A 19,651-nucleotide genomic window follows, 5' to 3' on the forward strand; every position below is an offset into this window, starting at 1 on the left:
GTTTTAATAGCAGGGGGGAGAGGAGTGAAAGTGGGAGAGGAGAGGACAGGAGAGGAGAAGAGAGGAGGACAGGAGAGGAGAAGAGAGGAGGAGAGGACAGGGGAGAGGATTTGTCGGTGGCCGCTGTCTGTTAGACAGAGATAATCTGGTCAGAGTCAGAGGCTGATAAAGGTAATACTAATTAAAAAGTAACGGTGATGTTTGCTGAGCTAAGTGCACGCACACACACACACACGCACACACACACACACACACACACATATACACATACACATACACACACACCTTTGGCAAGCCTGTGTTTATTCTCCAGCATTGCTTGATTGGACCTTCTTATCTACACTATAATGGGGGAGCAGCAATTAAATGGACTGGAGCAAAACTCGACAGAACATATACCGTATCTATACCAGATAAACTAGACGTATACCAGACATACCATTATAATATACACAAATACAGTCAAGCTGGAAAGTCTGCACACCCCTTAATTTTTTCCCCATTTTGATACATTACAGGCTTATTCCAAAATTGATTAAATATACTTTTTACACACAATGCCCCATAATGACAAAGTAAAAAATATTTTTATACATTTTTGCTTATGTATTAAAAAACAAAACAAACGAATGAATGTGATGTGTTGAAATATTACATGTACATATGTATTTACACCCTTTACTCAGTACTTTGTTGAAGCACCTTTGGCAGCAATTGCTCCAAAGGTCTTCTTCTTGGGTATGACGCTACAGGCTTGGCACATCTATTTTGGGCAGTTTCTCCCATTCTTCTCTGCAGATTCTTTCCAGCTCCATCAAGTTGGATGGGGAGCGTCGGTGCACAGCCATTTTCAGGCCTCTCCAGAGAAGTTCAATCGGGTTCAAGTCTGGGCTCTAGTTGAGCCACTCAAGGACATTCTCAGACTTGTCCCGAAGCCACTCCTTTGTTATCTTGGCTGTGTGCTTAGGGTCACTGGGCCTCATTCACCAACAAAGTAAAGAAGTTCTTAAGAAGCATTTCTTCTTAAACTGTACTTACACCGTTTCTAAGAAAAGTCTGGCATTCACCAATGGTTTCTCATCTGGGATTTGTTCTCAGCTAAGAACAGAATATACAAACACTGAATAGCAGTCGCAAGTAGGCCATTTGAGTGCGGAAATGTAGACTATGCAAAATTGGTGATTGCGGTCACCTCAATTCTACAGTTGGATGATATATGATTGAAATACAATTATATTAGCATAATTCCCAATAACATGTCCTAATCATAACCCTAATTTTCATTGTAATGGTGTGCGTCAGAATATCTGTTCCGCACTCAAATGGCCTACTTGCGACTGCTATTCAGTGTTCGTATATTCTGTTCTTAGCTGAGAACAAATCCCAGATGAGAAACCATTGGTGAATGCCAGACTTTTCTTCGAAACGGTGTAAGTACAGTTTAAGAAGAAATGCTTCTTAAGAACTTCTTTACTTCGTTGGTAAATGAGGCCCAATGTTCTTAGTGTATCACATCCTGCCTGCTGCTGCTGCTGCGTCCCTCCACTCTCTCTCTCTCTCTCTCTCTTGGTTGCTGCTGTGTCCCTCCACTCTCTTTCTCTCTCGGTTGCTGGTGCGTCCCTCCACTCTCTCTCTCTCTCTCTCTCTCTCTTGACTGCTGCTGTGTTTCATATATAAAAATGATTTGATAAAAATTGAGATTTTCATTGGATTTTTAGACTGACATTCAACTTATAAATTGATATATCTGTCCAATAGGGGAGTCACAAAATACCAGACATTTAGTAGGCAATACTAATTGAGAAATTCCATAATCCTGGATACCCAATTCGAGTTGGAAAAAAATAAATCCCATGTACTTCAACATACACTACTTCATTTAAAACACCCTCCGGCCAATATAGTGAGAGGAAAATTATGAGATTCCAGTTAGCAAGTATACATTAGCTAATAACTGTAAGAAAATAGGCTACACAGGGACGGGCTTGTATAAAGAAAAACAGACCCGAGTCCTTGTTACGTCCCTGTGTGTTGCTCTGTTTGTCTGTCTCTCCCTCCTCCCAGGTGTTCGTGATCCGTCAATCTGGCCCCACTAATCATCTGTCAATCAAGTCCACCTCTGTCCCGTTGTGACCCTGGTCCGGTCGTCCAATCACCTGTCTGCCTGTCTCCTATATATGTGGCTGTTTGTTACATGTGTGGGGGAGAGGGAAAAGGGGTGATGTTTTGATTCTGTTACCTTCTAGTTTTGTTCATTCTTTAGTCTGTTACACTTTGTTTTAACCTAGTTGTTTGAGTTTGGTGTTTGTACGTGACATTTGTGGTCCCCGGTTGTTGCCTCGTCTAGGGAGAAGGCTAGGTAAGATACCCTGGGGTTTACACTACATCACGTAGGTAACCACCTATATACACTAGGTTAGAAGCGAGCGGGTGTCATCCCTCTTTTTTTGTAGCAGATAGGCTAGGTTCCGGGTAGATTAGGTAGCTAGTGTGCAAATTAGTAGATATGCTAGGTTAGAGGTGTAGGGAAGAATAGGGCTGTGTTTTTTGGTTGTGACCCTGTTCGCACGGCCTTCTCCCTCCCTTCTCCTACCCTCTGTTAGTCCCCGGTTTAGTTGGTGTTTTCCCCGTTTCATGTTTGTTGCCGTTATTGTCTGTCATTGGATGTTGGATGTTGTTGTGAAGGAATTTACATCCAAACACCTTAAACCTTTGTCCTCTCACTTCTCTTGTAATTCATCACCTCCCCCCAAGTATTCACATGGCTGTGCTAACATACAAAATGGCTTCCAGAAGGCCATCTGTCTGCTCCAGAATAACCATCCGTTGTTCCTTTGTCCCTCTTAGAAACTACCGCCTTTTTCTCATGTCACATGTCTTTACTCTTGGCCACGCCTGCCATTCATTTCTCATGTCACATGTCTTTACTCTTGGCCACGCCTGCCATTCATATGTACAATGCAGTAGCCAATCACATCCTGGAAGCACTGTACCTTTGTTTTGATTGCATATAAGCCACAGCAATACCCATGAACGGCACTTCGCTGACGAAACCACCTTTGTTGCGTTTTTCAGGAAGTCCTTGCGCTCGTATTGTTTTTCACAATAAACCAGACTTAACCTTTTGAACGTATCTTGGTAAATCTTTTGACTAGATCAGTTTAAAATACTATCACAGTTGGCGAACGGGAATGGGAATGGGAGGACTGCCTGCGTGTTGCTTCGGGATTCCAGTGGATGAACTGATCGGCAGACGTGTCGGTCCATTATAGTGGGCGTTGGAAAATCAATTTTCTCTCTTGCGCCAGAGCGCACGCCGAGATTATTTCCTCAGTTCTTCCACTGGATTCTTGAGGCTCACGGGTACGTTTAAACGAACCCTCTTATGGTTCTGAGTTGTATTTGCCTTGATTTGGTTCAGTTGTGTTGGTCTGGATGGTTGAAAACAGAAACCCCAGCGTGGGTATTAAGTAAGTAACTATCCAAGGAGATGTGAACAGCAATAGATATTTATATCGTATTGTCCTTCGACTTCGTCCTTGTTTCGTTACGAGGGTTAAGCAGTGTTCGGAAGAAGTGTGAGTTTTGGTCTAATACGCCAAAGAGTTGGCACAGAACGTGTTTCCCTTTGGCCGGTCGCGGGTGAAATTTAAAACCGCAGAGATGTTTCCTACCGAGGGTAGGGCGCGCATTGTTGATGTTTCGTTTCAGAACGATACCAACTAGCTTAAGCCTCATTGTTGATGTTTCGTTTCAGAACGATACCAACTAGCTTAAGCCCCGTTTGTTGATGTTCGTGTTAGCACGATTGCCAACTAGCTTCGAAGTGATTGTTGATGTTTCGTTGAAGAACGATTACCAACGAGATGTAGCTACAGGGCGTGATTGAGAGTTTTGCAATCCGCGTTTCTGGTAGAAGCGTTTGTCCCTTTGATCCCGGGTGACTTGGTAAACCTAACGAGCGTTAGCTTTGACCAAGTGGCTGTACAGTATTTGGTAGGATCTAGACATCCGGTTTAGCCTTGACCAAGTTGCTGGTGCAGCCGGGCATGCTTGTTGTAACGTGGGCCTTTGTTTCGTCTTATGTGTCTTATGTGTTCTCTGTTTGAGCCTCGGCTCTTGCTTTGTATTGTTTGTTACGCGCGCCATGGATATTGTAAGTATTTTTGTACACTTTTTAGACTGTTAAAATTCGTAACTGCTAGATTCCAGTAGGCTAGCTGGTTGTCTGGGAGACGCAGGAAAACAACTGTCCCGGTGATCCGCTATTGAGCCAGAGAACAAAGAACTTCCTGACTGGGTGAGTACTAAGCGGGTTAATGTGTCTTTGTTTCTTTCAAAATTGTATTCTTTCCCGCCGTGAGTTAACTATAAGGTTTCCTTTCATTGCTGTTTTGGGGTTTTAGGCTGCGTCGTGGTTATTAGGGATTTGTTTCTTTAAATTTCCCCCGCGCACGCCATGGAGGTATAATATAACGGCGCATGCCCACATACAACATCCGGGTCTTACATGCAACATTTTTGGGAGCACCACTAGGTGTCCCTGTAACACCAGCTATTAAAATATGCTATATGCAACAGGATTCTACTGCTAACTTGCATTTTGTCTAGCCCTGAGGAGATTGTTGCGCTGAAGCATTATTCTGCGAGCGTTTGTTGGCAGATTTCGTTATGTGCTAAAGCATTTTCGATTTCTTACATCCACATCTGACATTTAGTGTTAAATTTTTAGCTAAGATTCGGGCTCAGCTAGAGGGTTAAGGGAAAAGCCTGTTAATTCTATAGACTGGTGTGTTTTTAAGATTTGGGAGAGTAGCACGAGAGAGTTTTTTTTTAGGTCAGGAAGGAAAGATAAGGAGGTTCAGCAGAAAGTCTCTCCGCCATTTCCCCAGCAGAATAACTCTGATTTAAAATTATATTTTTCCCCCCTCGACTTGTTGCGCCATGATCACACCCCCTAACAATGCCCCCGCCATTAGCCACGCCCCTTCTCTCTACGAGTTAAGCGCGCCCCTTTCTACGAGGTATTCATCCGAACAGGTCAGGAAGGAAGAGCCTCCGATTTGGGGTCGAGCGCCACCTGCTGGAGTTCCCTTGAACAACCCATAAGGGAGATTTAAACTAGCCAAGATAGAGATTTTTTTTAAGGTAAATAAATAGGAGAAGACAGATAGCTGAGGACGTAAGGTTTGTGCATGATGGTGGGAGGATGAAATAGATGTAGAGCCTTTGAGTCTTAAGTTGTTGTAAATGTTTCGGAGGATGATCTTTTAGGTATTGGTGCGAACTCAAAAGTCTGACAGGGTTTTGACAGGGTTTTGAATGTGTGTTTGATTCAGGGGTTTGTTTCAATAGTCAATGAATGGCCATAAGCTGTTCGTTTATGCATTCTACTGTATGATTTTCATTCATATAATGATGTGTTTTTTTGAGGAGTTGGCTTTAGGCCTTCCCCTCTGCTATTGAACCCAGTCTGTGTTTGAGTCTTATTTTTCAGGTGCTATGGACCCTGGGCGGCAGGTCTTTGAGGAGCCTGGATCATGCCTTCCTGGGGACTGCTTGGGACCTGCTGTTTGTCTGTTTAACTGTTGTTTGTTTTGTCTCTCTTTCTGATATATGTAGGAACATGAGGTTACTGGATGTTTAGCATTATATATCATTTCTGTTTAAGCGGGTCTTGTCCGATAAAGCTTGAGGATGTCGCCTACATTTCACCTGTGTTTTTGATTCAGGTGTGTGTACACGTCTCCTTGGTTAGATTGTTCTGTTTTGTAGTAATTTAGGGTTAGTCTATTTCTATAGGATGTTCTGTTTCTGTGAAGTTCTGTGTTTGATGTTTTCAGATTTTCCTGGAGTGCATTGTGTGGGCTACCAAGGAGTGGTTGCCCCTCGCCAGCATGAAGCTATGAACTGTGTGGAAGTCACAAATGACTTGAGAGTCATTCTTGGACATTTCTGGAGTGTTCTCCCTGTTTCAGACGGGACAACTGTCGTTCCGGGAGTGATGGGTGAATGCCGAACCAGGAGACGGGCACAGGACCGGAGGTGGAGATGGAGGTTACTAACCTGTTTCCCCACAGATGGGCGATCTGGGGTTCGTGAGATGCAAGGCCAACGCCATGTCACCGACTCACTGTGAGCGACAGATAAGTATGAAACAGGGAAGAGACCATTTTGTCCGAAGCAGTGCCCAAATACTCTGTCCTCAAATGCAGAAGAGGGAGGTTTTAGATATACAAATTTTAGCTATACAAATGAAGCTTTGATGGATTTTTTGATTAGTTAATTGTAAATGAAGCCAGTTCATTTTAGTGTCATTTTCTTTGCCCCATCTCTATTTTATCCTGACTTCAGGGAATTTTGTTTTCACCCTTAGGGGGTGTTGTTTTGTTGAGACGAGAATGTAGTTATTTTATTTTATTTTCATAAAATCGCGAGAGAAATTCTAGAGCCAAATCCAATTGCCTTGATCATGACTGGGGACTGGGCGTGTTGAAGTCATTCTAACACTGCCCCTGATGTCACTGTAGGCTACTGCAGACTGGCTCTAAATGACACTTGAACAGACACCCTGTTTAAGTTTTCCTGACTGAATAACAACATTTTTTCCCCAAAGCAGGAGCTTGCGCTTAACCATGTTTCTGAGAATCTCCAACAGACTACGAATAACCGTTCCTGACCAAAGAGGGGAACAGGGAGACCAGACCAGAGGACTCTCCTTTTGCTCTTCTGTTTTGTCTCTGTTTGTCTGTCTCATCTGTGGATCCACAGACGGAGCACTTCATCAGCCTGTACTGGGGGAGCGGGAGCGCCGAGGTGGCCCTCCAGCAGCACGACCCGGGCCGGCCCTACGTGGAGCAGTACAGGGATGGACCGGGTTCAGTTCAAGAGCCTGTACGTGCTGCTGGCGCCCTGGCTGTGTGGTGTCCCACCGCACCTTCACCCTGCTGAACCAGGACAGGGACTCCCTCCTCACCTTCCGAGAGCTCGCTGGCTGACCGCTCTATGTGGACCTGCCCAGTGGGGAGACAAGAGACTACCAGGAGCAGATAAGCAGCCTGAGAACAGGCCAGAAAACATGGAAGAGAAGTAGATGTTGCGGGAGGAACCTACCCGTCAAAAATGGAACTGTCAGCACATCCTCGGCCAAGTGGGCCATGGGAACATGTAATAATGGATTTTATTGAACTCTCTCCATGCCAGGGATGTCTTCAACAGAGTGAGGACCGCCATTCCTGAGGCTAAGGAGGGGTTCCTGCATCACATCTCTCCTGGGGATTGGGTCCTGGTCCGCGACCACAGACGAAGGAGCTGGAACTCGCCGAGGTGGCTCGGGCCGTACCAGGTTCTACTCACCACGCAGAAGCTGAGAGGACTTCGTGAATCCATGCAAGCCATTGCCGACGGGTCCAAGCAGCAGAGGACGGTCCACCAGGGGATCGCCAACACCAGGAGATCAAGGATGCAGCTGAACCAGAGGGCTCAGAGACCAAAGCCATGAGCTGCCACAACTGTCCTCTCCTCTGACGAGGAATCGGAGGAAAAATGACCTTGCTGGTCACCTCCTTCTCATGATCGTTATGATGGCAACATGGAGAAACTCCACAGCCATGACCTCACAAGATGCACCACACACGCACACACACCTGCACACACTGCAACTAACATTGAACATAACTGATTCAAACAACGCGACATTGAAGTTGCGATCTAGAAGAGAAGACGCCTTGCATTCCCCAATGACATTCTATTGCCCAAAAGAGAAGTGTCACCTAAATGACTGTTGGATATACACTGTGAACAAGAGTGACCTTGACAGTCACCGCCACACTCTCCTCTCCTCTGATGAGAAATCGGAGACTGACCTTGCCGGTCACCTCCGTCTTGTGGTTGTGGTATGACAACATGGACAATCGCAACAGCAATGACTGCACCTCTAATCGCACACACTGGAACCTACATTAAACATTCAGAGACGCACACATGGAAGCTATGTTCCATAGGACATCACATGCGATTATTCACAACAAGAGTGAATGAACTTTGAAATAATCTGAAAAATATCATATTTGTTTACAAGAGTTACAATGGTTGAAACATGAGTTGATAAATAAGTTTGGGTTTTTCCTCTAAATTGACCAAGAGGTTTTTTGCCCTTCTTACACTGGTAACCATTTATTTTTTTTGCCTTGTTAAATCAAGTTTTTTGGTGAATGGTTGTCCACTCTTAGACTATAAATAGTATATAATCATGTCATCTTTTTTATCTTGTTTCCTGTCAAATTTCTGAAACAAGGGGTTTTGGTGCGTGATTTTGCACGTGGAAAGAAAATAATAACGTGTTTGCTCCACCTAGTGGAGAGATTATTTCCTTTCCACATGTATAGCATAGCTGACTGTTTACACTTTGTGTTTGGATTTTATATTTTATTTTTGTGTACCTGTTCAGGCACAAATGGGGGATTGTGAAGGAATTTACATCCAAACACCTTAAACCTTTGTCCTCTCACTTCTCTTGTAATTCATCACCTCCCCCCAAGTATTCACATGGCTGTGCTAACATACAAAACGGCACCCAAACAGACCGTCGCGCGCACGGGCCAAATATGAACACACGAACACACGTGCCAGGAGGCGCAAACAGGGTCAAACAAACCCGAACAAGACCACACACACCCCTCTATCGAAACTGCCTCACTAGACCAGACTAAACTGCCAACCAGCTCAACCCTAGTCTTCATGTGGGTACAATGGCGGGTACTTATGCACTAAATACCAGCGGCCCGGAAAAGCGACCAAGAAATGGCAACCCCCCTGAAGCCCTAGCCGTGCTCCCGAGCAAAGCTCTAACCATGCTTACCACAGCACTAGCAGAAAAAAACAAACCGACGCCCCCTAAAGAGGAAGCGCCGCTGTACCTACACAGGGGAGTGTGCAATCAGACCAAATAAGCGCCACCTGACACTGATTCGCGCAACCACAGCAACATCAAAAACCCGGCCAATTAACAAGAAAAAAGGAAAAAATGCTTACCGCAAAACAACCGCGCGACTCCAATGAACAACCCGCAACCCGCACCACAATCAAGGTCCACGAGCCACCAATCAACGCTGCACCGCCGCCGGCATACAGGCACCCAACGAGCCCATTCACAAAACCAGTCGGCCTACGCAACGCAACAGCAAAAAAAAACGGCCGGACGAGCCCCCACTTTTGTCACGACCCGGCTCTAAGGCTGTGACAAAAATGGAGTCCACACGGTTGTATCTCAAAAAGTTAACATAATTTATTAAAGTGCCATGATATAACATATGTAAATCAGTCAATCAGTAGTGTAAAGCAAGTGAATGGATGAGTGGAAGCATACTGTATGTGTGTGTATTTAACATGAGGTGCTCCAAAGAATAATAATGTCCGCTGCCGGACAGGAAATGGATCAGAGCCACAGATCAAGATGAGCTTGCTCCATTTGTAGGGTAAGGTACAGGCCAGGTGCACTTGGTTAGCCTAATCACTGGGCCCCGCCCACCTGCAAACAAGCAGGCAGCCAACCAAGTAGACGGCCAGCCCTACTGGGTCGTCACACACTCACACACACCGACACACACAAACACGGACACACACGGAAACAAAGACACAGAGGCAGACACAAACAAATAACAGACACACACTCACAGAAAAAAAGACAGACACACTCTCTCACACACACACACAAAAACTAAGACAGACGCACACACACACAGAAACAAAGACACAGACTCACGCGCGCACGCGCACACACACACACACACACAGACACACTAAAACAAAGACAGACACACAAGCACACACACACACAGAAACAAAGACAAACACACTCACACACACACAAAGACACACAAACGAACACTCACACACACTGAAACAAAGACACAGAGGCACACACAAACAAATAACAGACACACACTCACAGAAAAACAGACACAGACACACACTCTCTCTCTCACACACACACAGAAACAAAGACAAAGACTGACACAAAAACAAAGACACAGACACACTCACACATACACAAAATCTAAGACACAAAATCTAAGACAGATGCACACGCGCGCACACACACACACACACACACACACACACACACACACACACACAGAAACAAAGACAGACATACACTTACACACAAACAAAGACACAGATGCACGCGCACACACACACACACACACACACACACACACACACAGAAACACAGACAGGTGCAGGATTCTGTCTCTGCAGCTGGCAGCCAGCGATAAAGAGCGGGAATCGTCGTGGAGACAGAGATAAAACCATGGTGACAGGGGGAAAGAGGCTGCATGGAAAATTAATCTGAAGACGTTTACTTTAACAGAGGAGAGGAGAGGAGGGAAGAGGAGGAGGGGAGGAGAGGAAGGGAAATTAAGAGAGGAGGGGAGAGAGGAGGAAAGGAGGGGAGAGGAAGGGAGAGGAGGGGAGATGAACAGAAGAAAGGAGAGAAAGGGAGTAGAGGAGGAAGACGAGAGACAGGTGAGGAGAGGAGAGTAGGAGACACACACATATGACCGTACACACAGACTGTAGCCAAGTCAGGTTTGGTGGCAGGGTTCCTACAGCTTAAGGCAAGTTTGATTTAATACTTCTTAAGATTTTTTTAATTCCACTCAGAATGCTCAGAATGAAATTTAAGATTTAAGACCAACTTCGCAATAATCAAAATGGGAGAAAATACAATTAGGGGTTTAGGGACAATGATATTATTATCAAGGAATATGACAGGCTGTTTCTGAGCCAGCAGTGTGCTTGCTTGGGGTCTCTCTGTTAAATGATTGGCTTTTTGTGTATCATTCATAGCATGCTCCATTGTCAAGGTTTATAATAGGCTGTTTATGAGTCAGGAAGTGAACATGCTTGGGATCTCTGACATCATAGCTAATGCTCAGCTGTTAGCTCAAAGCTGAAGCAGAAACACGCTTGGTAACAGCCAATTTTTGTTTCATTTGCACTCCCCCAACTTCGCTAGCTAGCAGACAGTCTGCTCTGAGCATCCTGGTCACAAACAAAATCGGATGCAACCAGATACAGTACCAGATGACAGTTTTGGACAGGCGGGCTCTAGACAGGATCTGAATCTGATAGTGAATGGATGATGCAAGGTTACATTCCAACAAAGGTTCCCACTCCATATTGATAGTCAAACGTAAGCTTTCTGTCAAGTAACTTTACCTTCACAAGCCATCTCTGGCCATAGGGTTAGCCAACTCTAACATTGGCTAGGCTAGCTAACGTTAGCTAAAGTAATACTAAACCTTTTGAATTATACCATATCAGCATATTATACAGCTACGAAATTATCTAAAACACAGCTAGCTAACAAGCACACTTTACCTAGCCACTAGCCTAGTTGCTGGGACTGAAAATAAACAAAGAAAAATGTAATGTTAGCTTGTGAGCTAGATAGAGCATAGTCTACAGCCAAACAGGGGCGTTCAATAGCTAGCTGCCTTTTTTTTAGCTAGCTAATTTCTTTAGGCTTAGGCTAGCCAGCTAACTTTAGTCTACCTATTTCATTGAATGCCCATTTGGCTGTAGATGCTATATCTAGATAGCTCACTAGCTAATGATACTAGCTGTGTTTTGCTTTGTTCCCAGTCCTAGCAGCTTGTACACCACACCATACCTTGTAGGCTAACGTTCTCTCTATGTTGTCCTCGGATGAGCCCTTCAGCAAAATTTCCAGTCATTTCGATCGTCCATGCACCAGTACTTTCCAATATAAATGTTTAGATTAGTGCACCTTGTGTCTGACTGTATTCAACTAGCTTGGCTATGTATTTAAATGAAAACATATAGCTACCTTTGAGCTCCAACTAGCTTTAACGAACATTTACTTTGGGAGAGATGGCCAAGTAGACTAACGTTAGGCCTACTCTGTAGTGATGGGTCGGTCGCGAACGATACGGCTCTATGTGCCGGCTCTTTTAAGTGGAGCAGGGTCCCGACTGAGAAACGATTTCTTTTTTTGTAGATTAAAGGTATAATATGTAATATGTGGATTATTTCCCCCATCTAGTGTCTAAAGATAAGAACTGCAACAACACAACGTATTGGTTGCCAAAATGCCAGAGAATGCACTATTTCAGTCATATTGTGATAAGATCTTCACTCCGAGAGGAACATAACTTTACACTAATCAGTAATCACAATCAAGTATTTCAGAGTGCCATGTAATAAGTTACGTTAGATGCTGTAGTGTGGAGATAACGTTAGGTCTGGCTATGCAGGTTCCAAGAAAGATAACGATAGCTAGTTAGTTAGTTTACCGGTCTAGAAGAAAAGTAGCCATGTCACCATGTGACTTTATCCCATGAAACTCCATAAACTCCGTCCAACGAACAAAGGCTGGCCCGATATCTATCCGACCTTTGCTCCTTCTTCGGTCACTGAGCTTTTCAGATTTGTATCGCACGGTTCGCCGGGACTCAGGCGGAAAAGCAGGATGACGAAACTCGGAAATTTTACCAAAAGTTTAGCTGAAAATAGCGAGCGGAAGTGGATGGAAAAGCTGCCGTTTTATAATCGCACACACACTTGATGCTAACCAACATCTATAATGCTGCTATTTCATGGAAGTATAACGTTAGCTGGCTACTGCTAATCTCACAGTGGTGAAGCTAGAATAGTACCTGGCAACCCAGCGCGCAGTACCAACGCTGTAATACTATTGGCTGGTACGATATCAACAGAGTGTCATTGTCGGGCCGTCAAAATTTCATAATGTAATAATTTCAGACAAAATAAAAAAATGTATGGAAAAGCAATACTTTTACTCTGCAGCCTTAGCAAAGCCCTATGGATGTTTTTTTATTTTTTTATTTTTTTATTTTAATCCACATATTACATATATCTTTAATACAAGACTGTAGGTAGCTGATAAATAGATAGTTTTTTGTTGATAGATACAACTAAAACTGTTAGGATGCTGCTGTTTTGCACTTTGTAATTTTAGAGACAAAAATAATTTTCCCACTTATCTTCTAGTGTTATCTCTTGATGCAGATTGTTTAGGTTTTATTTGTCCAGGTTTTAGGCATCTCTACCTGCATTTTCTGTTAAAATGGAAATGTGTCTCTTTAAAAAGCTGCTGCTGTAAAGGAGGCAGTATGTTCCCACATTGAGCTGGGATGTGTGTTCCGTTTGAGTGTGTTCCGTTTGATTGAGTGATTTGTATAAATAAAACGTTTAATAAACATGTGTAATAGTGTTTGATGTTTTCACATTTAATCTTGTTATACAAAACAATGTAAAATGATGGTATTCTGGAAATGTTAAGGTTTAGTATAATTATATCAAATAATTTAAGTGATATAGGTGAAAACAGCGCAAAATTTGGCTTAAATATGAAAGGCACAATTGGTAACATGAAGAGCCATTTGGGAGCCGAAAGAGCCGGCTCTTATTGCCAAGCTGAGCCAAATAATCTGGCTCACTAAAAAGAGCCGGAATGCCCATCACTACTACTCTGTCCTTTGTTTACTTTTTACCCATGGCATGATTAAGCTGGCGCGCAGGGGTGGGGGCAGGGGGAGAAAAAAAATACTGTGAGAATCACAAACCTGATTTTGATTTCAAAGTTTGAAGTCGAAAGCTCATTCGATTTTGAATTGAAATCATAAATTTCATTGGACAAGATATTACAGTAAGTCAGGAAGTAGACTGTACAGTCCAATAAAGAACAGGATTTATGTCTGTCTGTCTCTCTCTCAATTCAATTCAATTTGCTTAATTGGCATGACAAATGTGTACATTTGTATTGCCAAAGAGAGTAAGATTCATGTCAATGTATGTAAATTGAAAAAAAACAACAATAAAAATATCAGTAAAATGCTGCAGTAACAATAAAAAGGACATCTCCAAAGATGTATTGCCCTCTTGAGTTCTGATTAATAATAGATATTGGCCAGATATTGTTCTGATTCTGCCCTGCATGCATGAGACAGAGATACTGAACGTTAGTAATATCTAGAGCTGCCAATGAAAAAAAAAAATCGAATCAATTACATGATCTGGAATTTATTAATCTAATTAATCACAATTAATATTCTTTTTTTTTCTGGAAAAAGACCCCAAATGAAGATATTTCAATTAAAGACATTAAATTATTGTGGCAGACGAGTAAAACATTGAATAGACATTACAAAAGGTGGCTTTAGAAGTTGATATACCAATTTTTATTAAAGTCGGTGGAGGGGTGTATCAAAGTTAAAGTTAAAGTCTCACTGATTGTCACACACCTGAGTGCGTGAAATTTGTTCTCCGCATTTGACCCATCCCCTGGGGGAGCGGTGAGCAGCGGTGCCACGCTCGGGAATCATTTGGTGATCTAACCCCCCAATTCCAACCCTTGATGCTGATTGCCAAGCAGGGAGGCAATGGGTCCCATTTTTATAGTCTTTGGTATGACCCGGCCAGGGATTGAACCCACAACCTCCCAGTCTCTGGGCGGACACTCTACCACTAGGTCACAGAGCTGGTCTACCTACCTATCATGGGCCACCTTAAAACTCTTTACATTTCAGATCCCAGAGTGCACCACATTGCCCCCCGCTGGCTGTGACCCGAGGGGGGCGCCACAGAGCCAGCCAAATACAGCCACCCATTCAACTCCAGTAATTTTTACTACTCAGTCATTTTTACTACCATGATGGGTCAGGTCCACGAGCCGTGCAAACATGGCCCGGACGGCCATTCACCTACATTCATTTTTTAGGCTAGGATTATGCAAAAACTACCAGACATATAACTCGGTGGAGGGGTGTAGCAAGGGGGTGGGACAATTTAGAACTCATTCAATTTTGGCGCGCGCAGAGACACAAAATGCATTCAGAGGCAGAGGTCTGTGCTCTCTGAGCACCATTTCTAGTTAACACATTAAATTGAGGGCCCTAGTAATATTGTAACATTTTTAATGCCTCTATTTCATATAGGCTCAAAAAAAAGGTGCCCGAGCCTTGGCGGTGGCTGCACCCAGTCTCTGGAACAGTTTACCTATCCACGTAAGAACTGCCCGGACTCTAGGAATTTTTAAGTCATTGTTACAGACCCACCTCTTCTCATTGACATTCAATTCGAGTTGACTGAAACCCCTCTCCATTTTAAATTGTGTGGCTATTGTGTGCATTTATTATTATTAGGTTGATCTGTTGATATTATGATTACGGTATATGTTGATGATTATGTTATCCTGTTCAGCACTTTGGTCAACCATGGTTGTTTTAAATGTGTTATGAATAAAGTTCGACTTGACTAATGTTTACATCTTTTTTGTTTTTGCTATTTTGTTTTCTTCCCTTCGTCTCTGTCTTTCCATCAGTCTTTTGCTGTGTCTCTCTCTCTGTCTCTATCAAACTCTCCCTCTGTCTCGCCCTCTCTGTCTCTCCCTCTCTCTCTCTTCTATAAAAATACTCACACAGAGAAATCCAATTCCTGTTAACAGCCCCATGTAGGGTTGATAGGATCTACCAGCTGCAGCCAGAGGAGCTGAAACCACAGATCCATCCTGCACTGTCCTTCCCCTTCAGTACTGCACACACACACACACACACACACACACACATACTGTACACACACTGTGCGCACACACACACATACACACACACACACACTATACGCACACGCACACAGAAACACACACCTTTACCCCACATACAAAAACAAGCACACACACACACACACGCTCGCACACACACGCACACACACACTCTCCCTCCCCATAAAAGCCCCCAGCCCTGTCCTAAATTGGCCTCTAAGATACTGGGTTTATTCTGAGAAAATCAATAGAATGACACTGACACCAATGGATAAGTTACAGACCCACACACACAGACACACAGACACACACACACACACACACACAAAAAAACACTTTATGAGAAGTGATCCAGGATCATTTATGGATCAGATGGGCCAAGTTTCTATTCTGTTATCAGATTCAGAATCCGTTTCTTGCCATGCAGTTTTTCATAGTAGGAATTTGCTTTCGGTCATAGTGCATAACATTGAGACAACTTTGGACAGGGTGTAGGGATGAGACAGGACAGTGTAAAGACAGAGTACAAAATGCTACAGTAGTGCAAAAAAGGATAAGCTAAGAAAGAACAATATACAAAAAGTTGTGCAGTCAGTGTATGTACAGTGAGGTTGCAGAGTGTAATGTGTAAGTGAGTGTGTGTATGTGTATATGTGTGTGCGGTGTGATATGTGAGTGCAGTGCATCCTATACAGTACATTCAGATCATGTCTATGGACAGTGTCTCTCAATGGTGGTGGGGCCCGTGATGGGGCGGGGGGGAGTCATAGGGGGACACAAGCCTTGTTGAAGAGGCTGATGGCTGTAGGGAAGAAGCTGCCTCTGTTAACAACCCATCTGTCCGACTGATTGCATGATTCCCTGTTTCCCAGGTCATACAGTCTGTATTATTTCTATACAGAATGTTGTATGTATACAAATTAGGGATGGGAATTTCGACTAATTTTAAAACCGAGTAACCTAACCTGATCCTACTCGAGTAACCGATTACTCAAAAAAAAGATTACTCAAAAAAAGATACCGTCCAGACAGAGCGCATTGAACCCCGGCCCCCTCGGAGGGGAAAACGTTTTTTTCCGCCGTTATTACCGTGGCGGTGCTTTCATGTCTCGTCCATGCCCTTGCAAATAAACATATTTAAAAGCTGATGTGTGGTTGGATGCATTACTTATCAGATTGAATAACCCACAGGTTTTCATGAAGCTATCGGAATCGAAAAACGCAGCCTTTTAATGTGGATGCACTGCCCAGCTCATAGCCTATTAAGCCTATCGTTAGGCTACTCTGAAAACTCTAAGCCTACAATATGCAACCAGACCTCTAATTTACTAATATAAATTAAGTATTAAACCAAGCCTTTACTGCCGATGCCGGATAACAAGTGAATTAATTTTTAGCGTTATCTAAAAAGCACCGCGGCACTCACTGCCTATTTCCAATTTATTGGACAATAATGGATGTTTCGGCGTCAAGCCTTCATTAGAGAAATGTCCATGCAAAACTAAATAGATTTATTGAACAACAGGCCTATTCATTCAATATTTCTTTATAGGCTGGAAAACGAGTAGGCTATACGCGCATGGGCCTGTGCCGGAGCGCTCTTAAAAAGACTCCATATACAGTACAGCGCTTTTCTCCAGGCAGCCGCCAACGCTCTATCCTCTTTGGTAACAATTGAAGAAGGGCACAGGCGCTCAGAAATGCGCGCTTTCACGGCCAAACATGCCATATTGTATAGCCTTTAGATTAACCGAGTAGTATTTATTTTCCGACTAGCAGATTGCCTACTCGGGTACTCGAGAAATCGGTTAACCGTGCACATCCCTAATACAAATACTCATATGTTTCAGTACTGTTACGATGTATGAAACCACAATGGAACTGGTGGACGCGGTGGTGGGTGGATGTGGTGAAGAGTGGACGTGTTTCTGAGGTAAACCTGGTGGTCGAGGTTCTGATGTGTTTCTGAGGTAAACCTTGTGGATGTGGTTCTGATGTAAACCTGGTGGATGTTTCTGATGCGTTTCTGTCAAATTAACCATTTGATAGAGTGTATTGCTGACATAAATGTGTGTATGTCACAGAACTTCCTCCAGTTAAACCAAAACTGAAATATTGATCATTGGTGAAAAAGGTGAGAGAGAGACTATCGGTGCACTTAAAAACACTGTCACCGAATACGAACTGCCAGGCAAGGAACGTAGGCGTTGTGTTGGACTCTGATCTTACAGTAGCTTTGAGGCCCATATAAAGAATGTGACAATGACCTATTTTCATCACCTAAGAAACATTGCCAAGGTGAAACCTTCCCTTTCCTTTCACTGAAAGACAAGGGTTAGGGTAATGCTTTTATTACTAGCAGGTTGGATCTGTCTGGCCTACCCAAAAAAGCGATTAGTCAACTCCAACTGATTCAAAATACTGCAGCGCGTGTTCTTACAAAGAAGGAGGGCTCACATCACACCACTTTTAAAATCACTGCACTGGTTACCTGTCAGTTTTAGAAAAGCTTTTACGATTTTTTTTATTAGTCTGTAAGTCATTACATAATCAAGCACCCAAATACATATCAGATATGCTTTTAAAATATACACCCAGTAGGTCCCTCAGGTCCTCTGGCACAGAGCTTTTAATGGTCCCTAGAGCCAGGACTAAGAGGCATGGGGAAGCAGATTTTAGTTTGTATGCCCCCAACCTTTGGAACACCCTGCCAGAGGACCTGAGAATGTCTGAGGCCTTGTTAATTTTAAGCGAGATCTTAAAACATACCTTTATAACACTGCTTTTACCACGTAGCTTTACTTGTTTTAATATCTTTGTGTTCTTAATTTGCACTCTTTTTATAGTTTTTATTCTATTTTAAACTATCTTAATTTTCTGAGGTATACCTGGTGGATGTGTTTCTGAGGTAAACCTAGTGGACGTGTTTCTGATGTGTTTCTGACATGTTTCTGATGTAAACCTGGTGGATGTGTTTCTGATGTAAACATGGTGGATGTGTTTCTGACGTGTTTCTGACGTGTTTCTGATGTAAAGCTGGTAGATGTGTTTCTGATGTAAAGCTGGTGGATGGTTTCTGATGTAAAGCTGGTGGATGTGTTTCTAATGTAAACATGGTGGATGTGTTACTGACGTGTTTCTGACATGTTTCTGATGTAAACCTGGTGGATGTGTTTCTGATGTGTTTCTGATGTAAACCTAGTGGAGGTGTTTCTGATGCGTTTCTGACGTGTTTCTGATGTAAACCTGCTGGACGTGTTTCTGACGTACCTCCATGGCCTCAGTCTTCTTGCGGAACATCTCCTCCATGTCGTCAGCCAGTCTCTTCACCAGCCTCAGGCCATCAATCTCCTCCAAACGCACCACCCGCTCAAACTCCTTGTATTTCTGTAACACACACAAACACATTACATTACAGTCATTTAGCAGACACTTTTATCCAAAGCGACTTACAATAATTGCATTCATCATAAGAAGTCTCCAGAAGTGTTCTAAACAAGTGACTAAGAGCATAATTTAGTGCTAAAGCCAAGGTGCAAAAAGAAAAATAGAATATGTGCTTCAGAGGGAGGATTATGGTAGTACTTTTTGAAGAGGTGAGTTTTCAGCCTGCAGTGAAAGATGGGCAGCGACTCTGCTGTCGTGACGTCAGTGGGCAGTTCATTCCACCACTGCGGGGCCAGGACAGAAAAGAGCCGTGACCATGTTGATCGACTGCAGGGGCGATCGACTGCAGGGGCCCTGGAGTGACAGGGCAATCACTCACCCCGAGGTTGCAGAGGTCGGGAGGGGGTGAGGGCTTGACCATGGCCTGGAGGTAGAAGGGAGCTGTTCCTTTCATTATGCTGTAGGCTAGCGCCAGAGTTTTAAACAGGATGCAAGCTGCTACAGGGAGCCAGTGTAGAGAACGGAGAAGGGAGGGAGAACTTGGGGTGGTTGAACACCAGAAGAGTAGCAGCTTTCTGGACAAGCTTCAGAGGTTTAATGGCTGAAGCCGGGCCCCAGCAAGAAGGGAGTTGCAGTAGTCCAGGTGGGAGATGCAGTTTCATTCGTGCGGAAAGGGCG

At 43.6% G+C, this 19,651-nt stretch overlaps 1 protein-coding gene across 1 annotated transcript in view; it reads right to left on the bottom strand.

Moving 5' to 3' along the window:
- Window positions 1-19,651, bottom strand: part of cacna2d3a (calcium channel, voltage-dependent, alpha 2/delta subunit 3a) — a gene marked incomplete at both ends in the record, with an annotated part of 255,462 nt that overhangs the window by 191,768 nt on the left and 44,043 nt on the right. The window contains one exon of the mRNA XM_084436018.1: window positions 18,857-18,973. Coding sequence (XP_084292144.1) covers window positions 18,857-18,973 — 117 coding nt within the window. The remainder of the gene's footprint in view (window positions 1-18,856; window positions 18,974-19,651) is intronic.

This window comes from Borostomias antarcticus (assembly GCF_949987555.1).
Source record: "Borostomias antarcticus genome assembly, chromosome: 3".
Taxonomy (NCBI): domain Eukaryota; kingdom Metazoa; phylum Chordata; class Actinopteri; order Stomiiformes; family Stomiidae; genus Borostomias; species Borostomias antarcticus.